Raw genomic sequence first — 12,189 nt, forward strand, 5'->3', positions numbered from 1 at the left:
ATACTAATGCTGTAACAATAGAACACACACCAAACAGCTGCTCAGCCCATCAACATTTATTGAGCACCTACTGTGTGCCCAGCCCAGGGTCAAGTGGTAAGTTCTGTGCTACTCATGTCGATGATGGCTCATCCATCACACCGTTTGCATTACATGGTTAACATTTTTCTGCTACTACCCAAATGAATACTGGCCTCTTTACAAGATTTATTTAAGTAAGGAAAAGAGTGTGGCCAATGTGGGATTACCTCACATTTATTTAGCAGCCCAGTTTCTTGCAGTCGTGACCAGATGCTCTGTATTCGTCCAGCGTGCTCAGGGTGGGTGGTGGAATTGCCACAAATGCACTGGTGTTTCAGCATCAGGGGGTCGTAGGCAATTCCTTCAAGACAAAGAAAACACAGCACATTGAGTAATCATACAAGGTAAGGATACACGTTAAAAGGTAATATGATTACTCCAAAAGTTATTTATAAAAAATAAATTTTACAAAGAGAGAAATAATACATATCAGCAAATTCTTAGGGGCACATAAGAGCTATTGAGTCCTGTTACCTGGATATTTATGCCAAAACATCAACCCATGGATTAACCAGTAGTCTGATCCTAGCTTAGTAAACTTGTAAAGTGATGAAGATGATGACGTTTTAAGAAACTTCAGATTTAAAAAAAAAATACTGTAATCTTGCCAGTATTTTAAATCATTATGAATCACTTTAGGCAGATAATTCAATTCAGTAGAGGTTTTAATTTTATCACTGATGCCACAAAATGCGCTGGCTCTTTACAGCCTTCGTGGATACTTCCAGCCTCACTTTAGATCAGGGTCACATTCTACAAGAAATTACAGAATTTTCCAACTCCTTGCCTATTCTATTTATCAATTCCTTCAGAGTTGTGCAAAAGGGTTTCTTCTTTGCTTATTTGTGTTTTTCTCATAATTTATGCCATTATACAAATAATATGGATATTGTAGATCTTATAATATCATGGGACATTTTAAGTGTGCCTCTTAAAAAAATGCATGTCAATTGCAATACCATTAGTAGAGATTACATAGATATTTAATGAATGCAATCTGCTTTTAAATTATCAGGAGTTAGCATATTTCATGTCTCCTTAGACAATTAGACCCTAGGACGGGAAAGATTTTATAAAAATGTGATGAAAGAAATTATTAGGGGGACTTAAAATAGGACTTTTTAAAGCAAGTAATTAGATGATAATTATAACTCTGGCTCACTTTAAAAATATTTCCATCCTTAACCCTATTCCTTGGGGTGAGGAGGGAACAGGTTGCTTACAAAATTGCCTAACATAAGAAATTATTGAACAAATCAAATTTCTTCCAATATGATCAACAAAGTGCATTAGTGGGTGAGGAGAAGAATTTGTGATAAGAAATTAAAGAACAACAAAAAATCCATTCAAGAACTGATAAGTACCGGTAATTCATGTTGCAAAGTAAATTTTATACATTTTATTCTCCCTTTGGTTTACATTATTGTGTAAGAGGAATGTTACTCAAGAGGGGAAAATATTTTTCCTTGAGTGTATTAAAATCATGCAGAGGAATGGCATATGCATTTTGAAACCATGTGGTAAAAATTATGTCTCAGAAAAAAATATCATTTTACTAGTCTAAATAATATCCATTCTTAAGACTCAAAAGGCTTCAAAACCCATCCCTATGCCCCGATTCTCACATTTTCATCCTCAGCCCTGACCTCTCTTCTGAGCAGCATACTTGCATACTTATCTATTCGTTTACCCATCCAAAATCTCCACGTGGATGTCTCATGGTTTTCACGTCTCTGATTTTGAATTCATGATCTTAAACCTCACACATTGTTTCTTATTTTTACAAACGACATCAAGATCTGCCATTACTGATGCCAAAATGCTTAGTATCATAGTATCATCTAGACACTTCCTCTCCAGTTAACTAAGGTCGTGTCTGTTTCCCTCCAAAACATCTCTCTCTCTTTTTTTTTTTTTTTGAAGCAGGGGTCTCACTATGTTGCCTAGGCTGGTCTTGAACTCCTGGCCTTAATAGTCCTCCCTCCTCAGCCTCCAGAGTAGCTCTGATATAGGCTTACAGATGTTAGCCACTGCACCTGGCTCCAAAACACATCTTGAATCACTCACTTTTCCTTATTTCCACTGCCAAAACCATACACAATACCGGGTACTGTTATCACTAATCTGGACACCTGAGATAGCCTGGTGACTGACTATCTACTTCCACTCCATTCTTTTTGCGGCTTTTTGTTGAACTCCTTTAGTGACTTCACTGATGAGATTGAAATTCCCCAAGGCCAGCATACACAGACCCCTCCCCATCTCTCCAGCCTCATTTCATATCCCTCCCTCCTTTCCTCTCCATTTTCCCCTGCAAAATCTTTCCTTCCATTCCTCAAAGAAGTCAAAATCCTACCAGCCTTGGATCTTCACACATACTGTTCCATCTATGCCAGAAATTCTTCCTTCCTGACTCCCATAACTCTAACCCTCATCCTGCTAATTCCTTCTCCTTCTTCGAGGTTCAGTTCCAACATCACATCCTCAACCAAGCATTCCCTGAGATCTCCAAATTATGTCTCCAACTATATGCTTTCTTAGAATCCTCTAGGTCTCCTTCAAAGCATTTATCACAATTATGTAATTGTTGTATAATTCTGTTAATTAAACGTTTTCTTCACTAGATGGTAACATCTATGAAACTACAGACCACAGTTGTGTTGTTTACCTCTGAACTCTCAGTTTCTATAAACATGCTTGACATAATGCAAGTCCTAAAAAGTATTTTTTTAAAATGAATGAATGAAAAACATACATAAGAATACATTCATGAACTAGGTCAGATATTTCCATTATAGAGCCTTCCTTGATCAATCCAATTGTTGGATTTCCTTGGACTTCCTGAAGTTTTTGTTGCCTTCCTTCTTTAACATTCTACCTTTTATTTTGTGTGCCTTATCTTCCTACCCCAAGGACCTCTGATATAGGCATTTATTTTACTTACCTTTAGATGTCTACACAACATTTTGCACAAAGTCCTCTTTTTCTATTTTGTTGTAAAGTCCAATATAAATAAATATTTTTAAATAAAGTCAAAAAGAAGACATGAAGGAAAGCAGAAAAGAAAGTAGGTAAGCAAGAAGGAAGAATAATATTCAAAATACAAGGATGCGTAAGGCATGTCTTCACAATTCAGATTTATCAAATATTTATGAGTTGCTACTACATAACAGGAACTGTTTAGGGTATTTCAGTATAGTTTCATACTACATAAAATAACAGATGATATACTACTAATAACATAAAAATTAAAAGTATAGTATCTGCCTCATTTTGAAAATAAATTCTTCAAGAATAGAGATTCTAATCATTATGTTGCTTAACATTTTTACTATTTCATCTCTTGACATATATAAGCTCACCTCCACAGTAATTTTCCCTTTTTAACAACATTTTCCCAATAACCAACTACCAAGAAAAAAAAATGTGAAACATGTTATGGTAGCTGGAAATTATTGCCAGGTATCTGGAGATTATATAATAATACAAAGTCTAGGAGATCTTGGAAAGTTATTTGAATTTAAGGGGAAATAAATGAAATCTGGAACCCCAAACCTCCACTGATTCATCTTAATGATGTAGCACTGAGGTGTTAACAGGTAGACTGCAAGGTGAGACTTGAACCTCATCCTTCATCCCCACCCTCCTCACCAGCCTTTGTTTCTCAGAAACAAGGACTTACACGGTGGGAAATAAGCCTGCTCTTCTCTGGACGATTCATATGGAATTCTACTTTCATTTGACTCTTTCTGCTTCAAATGCAACAGAACATAGGCCAATAGATTAATCAATTTTTCCCTTGATCAGTGACACAGGAGTTAAAATTAAGATTTCAAAAACTATACAAAGGAGTCTTAAAATCTTAACCTGAATTTTAAACTTTGGTCGTTTGTTTTCATATACATATATATACACACAAAAAATGCTTGAAATTTTTTGATAAATTTTTTAGATAAGCTTAGACTTTGTGCTTTCTCTAGCTTTCAGTTTTATTAAATGAGATAATGTATTTGAAGCACCTAGTGTAGTGTTCTTTACTCTTGTTAATCATTACATATACTTAAGTCAATTCCTAACCATAGAATCTATTTATGTTGTCAGGTTTATACTCAGTCTAGTAAGAGCTGTTAGGTTGAGTCTACCTGCTCCATAAAGAAAGTTGAGTTTAGAATCTTTATATCTAAAATTCTTAATCCAGATTCCTAGTTCTTAGCACTCAATTTCATACTGCATTTCTGGTAACTACCTGAGATTTCACATTTCCTAAGATATTTGCTAACCAACACACTGTATTCGCCCTATATCCAAAGACTAGCACAATAAAAATATATTTGATATGGCATGTCTCCTGAAAGATGCAGAATCAGCAGACAGTTACTGAAAAGTCACTATGTTCCAGATACCAGCAGCTTAATTTTACTACATTTGACTTAGGATCTAGTAGTAAAAGTGAGACATATACAAATATAGTTAAATGACATGTTACAAAAAAAAAATTGGGTAAAAAAGAAAATAATTGTGGGGCTAGGAGATTAGAGATGATCTCTTAAAAATAATTTTTTTTTTTTATAAAAGAGTAATCTGCAAACGGTAGAGTTACTAAAATAGATGAGACTATTTTGAAACAAAAATCACATCTACTAACCTCCAAATCAGACACATAATGGCTGTTACTCTTTCTATCCATGACTCTAATCTATCCATAAGGCTTATCTTGTCTTATTTTTCCTATTTCTACCACACTCTTTACATTTTACTACCTGCAATATTTTTTATGATATCTTTTAAGAGGAACATATAAACCAAAATACCAAACAGTACAATTTTTAGTTATGTGGGAAATCTTATGTATCCAGCAAGCAAATGATATAATATCCAAAAATGATTTTTTAATTGGTAAATTGTGCCTCTTACTAGATAAGAAGGATTTTCTAAGACTTACAATTTTATTTTTTGTTTATTGTTTTTTTCATATAAGTGATCTTATTAGAGTAAGGAAGTAGGTAGAAGAAATTCCCACCATAGGCCTTCCAACTAACACTACGTGGAAGTTTGTTAGGGCTTGGGAATTGGATTAAGTGTTGCCATGCAACTGTAGAGCCAGGAAGGAGATGAACCAGCATGTAAGTTGGCAAAAAGTGAAGCCAAACACAATTCACTACACATTTGCTGGCAAAATATCTGGAAAGATTTTCCTACATTCAAGAATGAGTGAGAAAAAAAATACAGGGCCTTTGAGAATATACTACAGAAACTATAAAGGAAGTATCATTCATACTATTTAGTTCAGTGAACATGATTTACTATAGGAACCAAAATAAGATTTTAGAAAATGTTTTGGCCTCCTCAAATGTCAAAAGACACTGGCCCCATAAAATAGGAGACAAAAGCTAAAGGGAGAGATAAAACTAAATTAAAAAGACAATGGAATGAGTAAAAATAAAGATGGATATGATAAATAGAGATTGCAAGGAAATTAAAATCTCCACTGAAGGCAATAAAGAAAGGAATTTACATTTCAGAAAGCCAGATCAGTGCTAGTGAATACAAACTTGAGAAGTCCCAAAAATATAAAGGAAAGGACTAAGAGATGCACACAATGAAATGAAAATACAGAGGCCAGAGAAAAAAACAACTGAGCAAAAAAGATGTGATTGCTCCTGAGAAGGAAGTGAGGATGACTGAACACAGGCATATCTCAGAGATATTGCAGGTTTGGTTCCACATCACCTAAATAGAGCAATATTACAATAAAGCAATTTTTTTTTTTTTTGCTTTCCTCATATATATAAAAGGTATATTTACACTATACTGTAGCCTATTAAGTGTAAAATAGTATTATGTCTAAAAAACAATGTATATGCCTTAATTAAAAATTACTTTATTGCTAAAAAAAATGCTAACGATCATCTGAGCCTTCAGTGAGTCATAATCTTTTTGCTCATGGAGAGTCTTGCCTCAATGTTGATCGTTGCTGGCTGATGACAGTGGTGTTTACTGAAGGTTGAGGTGGCTGTGGCAATTTCTTAAAATAAGACAGCAATGAAGTTTGCTGTACCAATTGACTCTTCCTTTCACAAAATATTTCTCTGTAGCATGTGATGCTATTTGATTGCATTTGACCCACAGTGGAACTTCTTTCAAAACTAGAGTCAATCCTCTCAAACCCTGTTGCTGCTTTATCAACTAAGTTTGTGTAATGTTCTAAATCCTTTGTTGTTATTTCAGCAAATGTTCACAGCATCTTCACCAGAAATACATTCTGTCTCAAGAAACCACTTTCTTTGCTCATCCATGAGAAGCAACTCCTCATTTGTTCAAGTTTAACCATGAGATTGCAGCAATTCAGTCACACCTCCAGGTTCCACTTCTAATTCTAGTTCTGTTGCTGTTTCCACCATATCTGCAGTGACTTTGTCCACTGAAGTCTTGAACCCCTTAAAGCCATCATGAGAGTTAAAATCAACTTCTTCCAAACTCCTAGGAATGTTGATATTTTGACCTTGTCCCATGAATCATGAATGTTCTTAATGGCATCTAGAATGGTGAATCCTTTTCGGAAGGTTTTTAATTTACTTTTCCCAGATCATCAGATCTATCTGTAGCAGTTTACAGCCTTACAAAATGTATTTCTTCAATATTAAGACTTAAAAATCAAAATAACTCCTTGATGTATGAGCTGTAGGAAAGATGTTGTGTTAGCAAGCATTAAAACAATATTAATCTCCTTGTACACATCTCCATCAGAGCTCATGGGTGACCAGGTGCATTGTCAACAAGGCAGTAATATTTTGAGAAGAACTTTTTTTTCTGAGCAGCAGGTCTATACCATGGGCTTAAAATATTCAGTAAACCACAGATATGGCGTCATCTGACCTTTTGGCTTCATTTCTACAGCACAGGCAGAGTAGATTTAGTGTAACCTTTAAGGGTTCTAAGATTTTCAGAATGCTAAATGAACACTGGCTTCATGCCCCCAGATGCATTAGCCCCTAACAAGAGATTCAGACAGTTCTTTGAAGATTTCAAGCCAGACATTGATGTCTCCACTCTAGCTATGAAAGTCCTAGCTGGCATCTTCTTCCAATAGAAGGATGTTTCATCTGCATTGAAAATCTGTTGTTTGGTGTAGCCACCTTCATCAATGCTCTTAGCTAGGTCTTCCAGCTAACTTGTTGCAGCTTCTACATTAACACTCGCTGCTTCACCTTACACTTTTATGTTCTGGAGACGGTTTCTTTCCTTAAGTCTCACACACCAACCTCTGCTACCTTCAAACTTTTCTTCAGCAGCTTCCTACCCAACTCAGCCTTCATAAATTAAAGAGAGTTAGGGCCTTGCTTTGGATTAAGCTTTGGCTTAAGAGAATATTGTCGCTCGTTTGATCATCTACCTAGATAGCTAAAACTTTGTATCAGCAAGAAGGTTATTTTGCTTTCTCATCATTTGTGTATTAAGTGGAGTAGTACTTTTAATTTCCTTCAGGAATCTTTCCTTTGCATTCACAACTTGGCTAATTAGTTTGGTGCAAGAAGCCTAGCTTTGGGCTTATCTCAGCTTTCAACATGCCTTCCTCACTGGGCTTAATCATTTTTAGCTTTTGATAGAAAGTGAAAGACTTGTGACTTTTCCTTTTACTTGAACACTTAGAGGCCATTACTAGGTTATTAACTGGCCTAATTTCAATATTATTGTGTCTGAGAGACTAGGGAGGCCTTAAGGAAAGGGAGAGAGATGGGGGAACAGCCAGTCGGTGGAGCAGTTAGAACACATACAACACTTACCAATTAAGTTCTCTATCTTATATGGGCATGGTTTGTGGTGCCCTAAAACAATTACAATAGTAATATTAAGATCACTGATCAAAGATCACTAGAAAAGATATAATAATAATGAAAAAGTTTGAAATATTACAAGAATTACCAAAATGTGACAGAGACATTAAATGAGCACATGCTGTTGGAAAAATTGTGCTAATAGATTTGCTCAACATGGGGCTGCCACAAAACTTCAATTTGTAAAAAACATGTTATTTGTGAAGCATGATAAAGGAAAGTGCAATCAAACACAAGATATGCCTGGATAATTTAAGAAGTTTTTCTTAAGTACAGAAAAACAGGTGCATAAATAAGTAACTGCAAATACTCAATATAAAGATGTATATTTCTTAATTAACAGGATAAAAAAATACATCTTGAGTCTCCAGAAAAGTAAAGACAGGCTGCTCACAAATAAGCACATATCAACTTTGCTTCAGACTTTTCCTCTTCAATGCTAAATCTCTTGAAGGTTTGACAACATTTCCATTTTCAAACAGAAAACTTGTGTCCCTATAAGTCCATATCCAAGCATGTGTGAAGGTAATCGGATGACAGTCTCAGGTGTGGAAAGGCACCCCAACAAAACACATGTAAATATACAATGAACATAAATAACATATATAATGTATAACTAAATATTTATAAATATACTTTTTATGTTAATATATATGCTATGATATATATTATCAAGTGGACTTAGTCTCCTAAATAAACAAAACAGCTATATTATCTTCACTGAGAATTAGATGAGCAAATTTTGGAGGAGTTTTTCAGGAGAAATTTCAAGCATATATATTTTAGGACAGCAATTTAAAAAAATACATCATCTACCAAAAGGAAGTTATCCTCTCCATTCTGATATAAGTAGTAACAGAAGTTACTCTGGAACACACACACACACACACACACACACAAGCATACATACATACACACTGTGTATATATACACATACATAGAAATACATATACATACTTACAGATGCACACAGGTATACAAATACATATAACTTTTCTTTATTCTATTAAAGAGAGGCTCATAGAAAGAGGAAAATTACTGAAAATAAGTATAATAATATTTTAATTGTGGTTACCCCTGAGTGATAGATTAATGAGTGACTCTCCTTTATAGTTTTCTAGATTTACCAAATTGCCTTCAAGAAAGATAGAACAATTTTGGTAGTTAACAAAAATATAAACTTTACCCCAAAATTTCACTTACTATCCTAGGTTCAAGGGATCCTCCTGCCTCAGCCTCCAGAGTAACTAGGACTACAGGCATGTACCAGTACGCCTGGCTAATTTTTCTATTTTTTGTAGAGATGGGGTTTTGTTCTTGCTCAGGCTGATTTTGAACACCCGGGCTCAAGCAATCCTCCTGCCTCAGCCTCCCAAAGTGCTGGGATTACAGGTGTGAGCCACTGTAACCAGCTCCATTTTCTTATTATACAATAAATAAATACACTGTGCTAGCCATGTACCTAAATGTGAGTGTTAGAGAGAACAACAGCAACAAAAAAAAATAGTGTCTTCCCTCATAGACATTCCATTGAAATATAATCCCAAAATTAAATAAATAATTATAATTTTGGACACAAAAAATTCAATCTGTTATAAGGGACCATAATAGATTTAATTTGGATTTAGCTGGCCAAGGAAGGCTTCCTGAAGGAAATAAGATATAAACTGAAACTTGAAAAACTTGAAAGATTAGCTGGGGTTAGCCCTGACTTTGGAAAAAATCTTTAATTAAAAAAATAAATAAATAAAACAGAAAAAAAAGCAATGTTGCTGTTATCACACTGAAATATTCAAGTATATTTCACTTGCCATCATGATGTGCCACTCACAATACATCAATTTAAAAATGCTTTTCATTAAATTATTTTTAATGATTTTCACAAATGTCGGTTTAGTTTCAGCGCTATGATTCTATCTCACATTAAACTCTGACTAAACAGATAACGTAACAAAGAAAGAATTTATTTACAGAAGATTATGTAGAGTAACTTAATGTTGAGAGAAGGAAGACCTCTAATTATACTGGGTTATGGGGAAGCTAAAGCCAATCAAATTAATTGTCATTAAATTTCTGTTTCAATAAATGTCATTTAGTATGAACTAATACAATTGTATCATCTACTGACTGTTCTCTCGTGAGCTATAATCAAGCCTCATCTTTGTCAGGATGAGTTGAGTGGAAGAGATGACTTTGGCAGAGAAAATAATCATATTGCACTTTACATAATTATCAGAACCTCATATAAACATCATGCCTTGTCTCTAAATAGAATGAAAAATGCACTTCTTAAATTGAACGTTATAACCATATTCTAATATAACATAAAATCCACTTGACTATGTGGCGACCTGGCTCTACAACACACATTCTTCATTAACACTACACTCGCTGAAGGAACTCATGTTCTTCTAGTCCGTCCCAGAAACATCCTCATCCAGGCTCTCTGTGTAGGTTCATTCGGGTCCTCATAGCAAATGGACTGGAGACTTCACCTTTCAACAACTAAGTTCAGACAAGATTTCCCTATTGGAACATTGTTTTGCTTTTTTAAAAAGAGGGTTGGCCGGGCACGGTGGCTCACGCCTGTAATCCTAGCACTCTGGGAGGCCGAGGTGGGCGGATCGTTTGAGCTCAGGAGTTCAAGACCAGCCTGAGCAAGAGCGAGACCCCATCTCTACTAAAAATAGAAAGAAATTATATGGACAGCTAAAAATATATACAGAAAAAATTAGCCGGGCATGGTGGTGCATGCCTGTAGTCCCAGCTACTCGAGAGGCTGAGACAGGAGGATCGCTTGAGCTCAGGAGTTTGAGGTTGCTGTGAGCTAGGCTAACGCCACGGCACTCACTCTAGCCTGGGCAACAGAGTGAGACTCTGTCTCAAAAAAAAAAAAAAAAGAGGGTTGCATGGCTAATCTGGACGGTTAGCTGCTAAGGACCTGCATGAACGGCAAAGGTTTAAACGGTGTGCCTCGAAAATTACGTTGAGTTTAGTGTTGAATAACTTTAGTTGTACCAAAAACTATAGCTCTTAACAGAATGGATTTATGAAAATTGCCTATCTTTGTAATGTATGTTTTCCTCTTCTTTGCTTTTTTTTAAAATAAAAATTATTGAATGCATGAGATTGTATGACTTTCTTTGGGAAAAAAAATGAAAAACACAAGTGCAGTAGTCTTCCTCTTTCATGGTTTCACTTTCTGCAGTTTCAACTGCCGTCTGAGAATATTAAATGGAAATTTCCATAAATAAACAATTCATAAGTTTTAAATTGTACACCTTTCTGAATAGCATGATGAAATCTCACACTGTCACCTTCTGTTCCGCTGGGGAAGTGAATCATTCTTTTGTCTAGTGCTACCTGCCTGCCCACCGTTAGTCACTTAGTCACCGCCTCGGTTATCAGATTGACTGTTGTGGTAGCACAGTGCTTGTGTTCAATTATTTCACTTAATAATGGCCCCAACGTGCAAGAGTAGTGATGCTGGCAGTTTGGATATGCTGAAGAGAAGCCATAAAGTGCTTCCTTTAAGTGAAATGGTGAAAGTTCTTGACTTAAGGAAAGGAAAAAAATCGGCATTTCTTGCACCCAGTAATTTGATGCTGCAGTGAGCTATGATTGAGCCACTGAACTCCAGCCCGGGCATCAGAGCAAGATCCTGTCTGTAAAAAGAAAAACAAAAAAAATCCTCTATCCTTTAAATTGTGAAGAAGGAAATAGAAATTTTTCCTAGTTTTACTATGCCACCTCACCTTACACTGGAAAAGTTTGGCCACAATGTATGGTAAGTGCTTAGTTAAGGTGGAAGAGGCATTAAATTTGTGGGTGCAAGACATGAATGGAAACAAATTCCGATTGACAGCAATTGGCTTGATACTATTGGTGGTTTCGAGCATCCCCTGGGGGTCTTGGAATGTATTTACTTCAGAAAAGAGAGGACTACTATACTCTCAAAGGATATACTTGAATGTTACCTTTGACTTTTTAACATATCTACAACAAATAAATAAAAAAGTCAAAAGAAAGGAGTTTAATGCTTTAAAATATATATTTTCAAATATACTAGAAATGAAAAGCTTTTAAGAGTTCTTGTTTGAAATTAAGATCATTAGAAACACTAAGGTGAATTGTGAGATCATGTGGATTACAGTAGCATTCAGGTTACAAGGGAAATTTAAGTTTAGATTAAAGCCAGAGCAATATGTGGAGAGGCAGAGTAAAGACAGTGCATTTCATTTCCTTTGGATTTGGAATAGCACTAAATGACAAT

The 12,189-nt window shown here is 35.3% G+C and overlaps 1 protein-coding gene across 1 annotated transcript in view; it reads right to left on the reverse strand.

Annotated features, from left to right (window-relative positions):
* HDAC9 (histone deacetylase 9) overlaps positions 1 to 12,189 on the reverse strand; it is an 830,046-nt gene that overhangs the window by 196,444 nt on the left and 621,413 nt on the right. The window contains exon 13 of the mRNA XM_069462244.1: positions 249 to 382. Within this exon, the coding sequence (XP_069318345.1) occupies positions 249 to 382 (134 nt within the window). The remainder of the gene's footprint in view (positions 1 to 248; positions 383 to 12,189) is intronic.

Source organism: Eulemur rufifrons, chromosome 29, assembly GCF_041146395.1.
Source record: "Eulemur rufifrons isolate Redbay chromosome 29, OSU_ERuf_1, whole genome shotgun sequence".
Taxonomy (NCBI): Eukaryota; Metazoa; Chordata; class Mammalia; order Primates; family Lemuridae; genus Eulemur; species Eulemur rufifrons.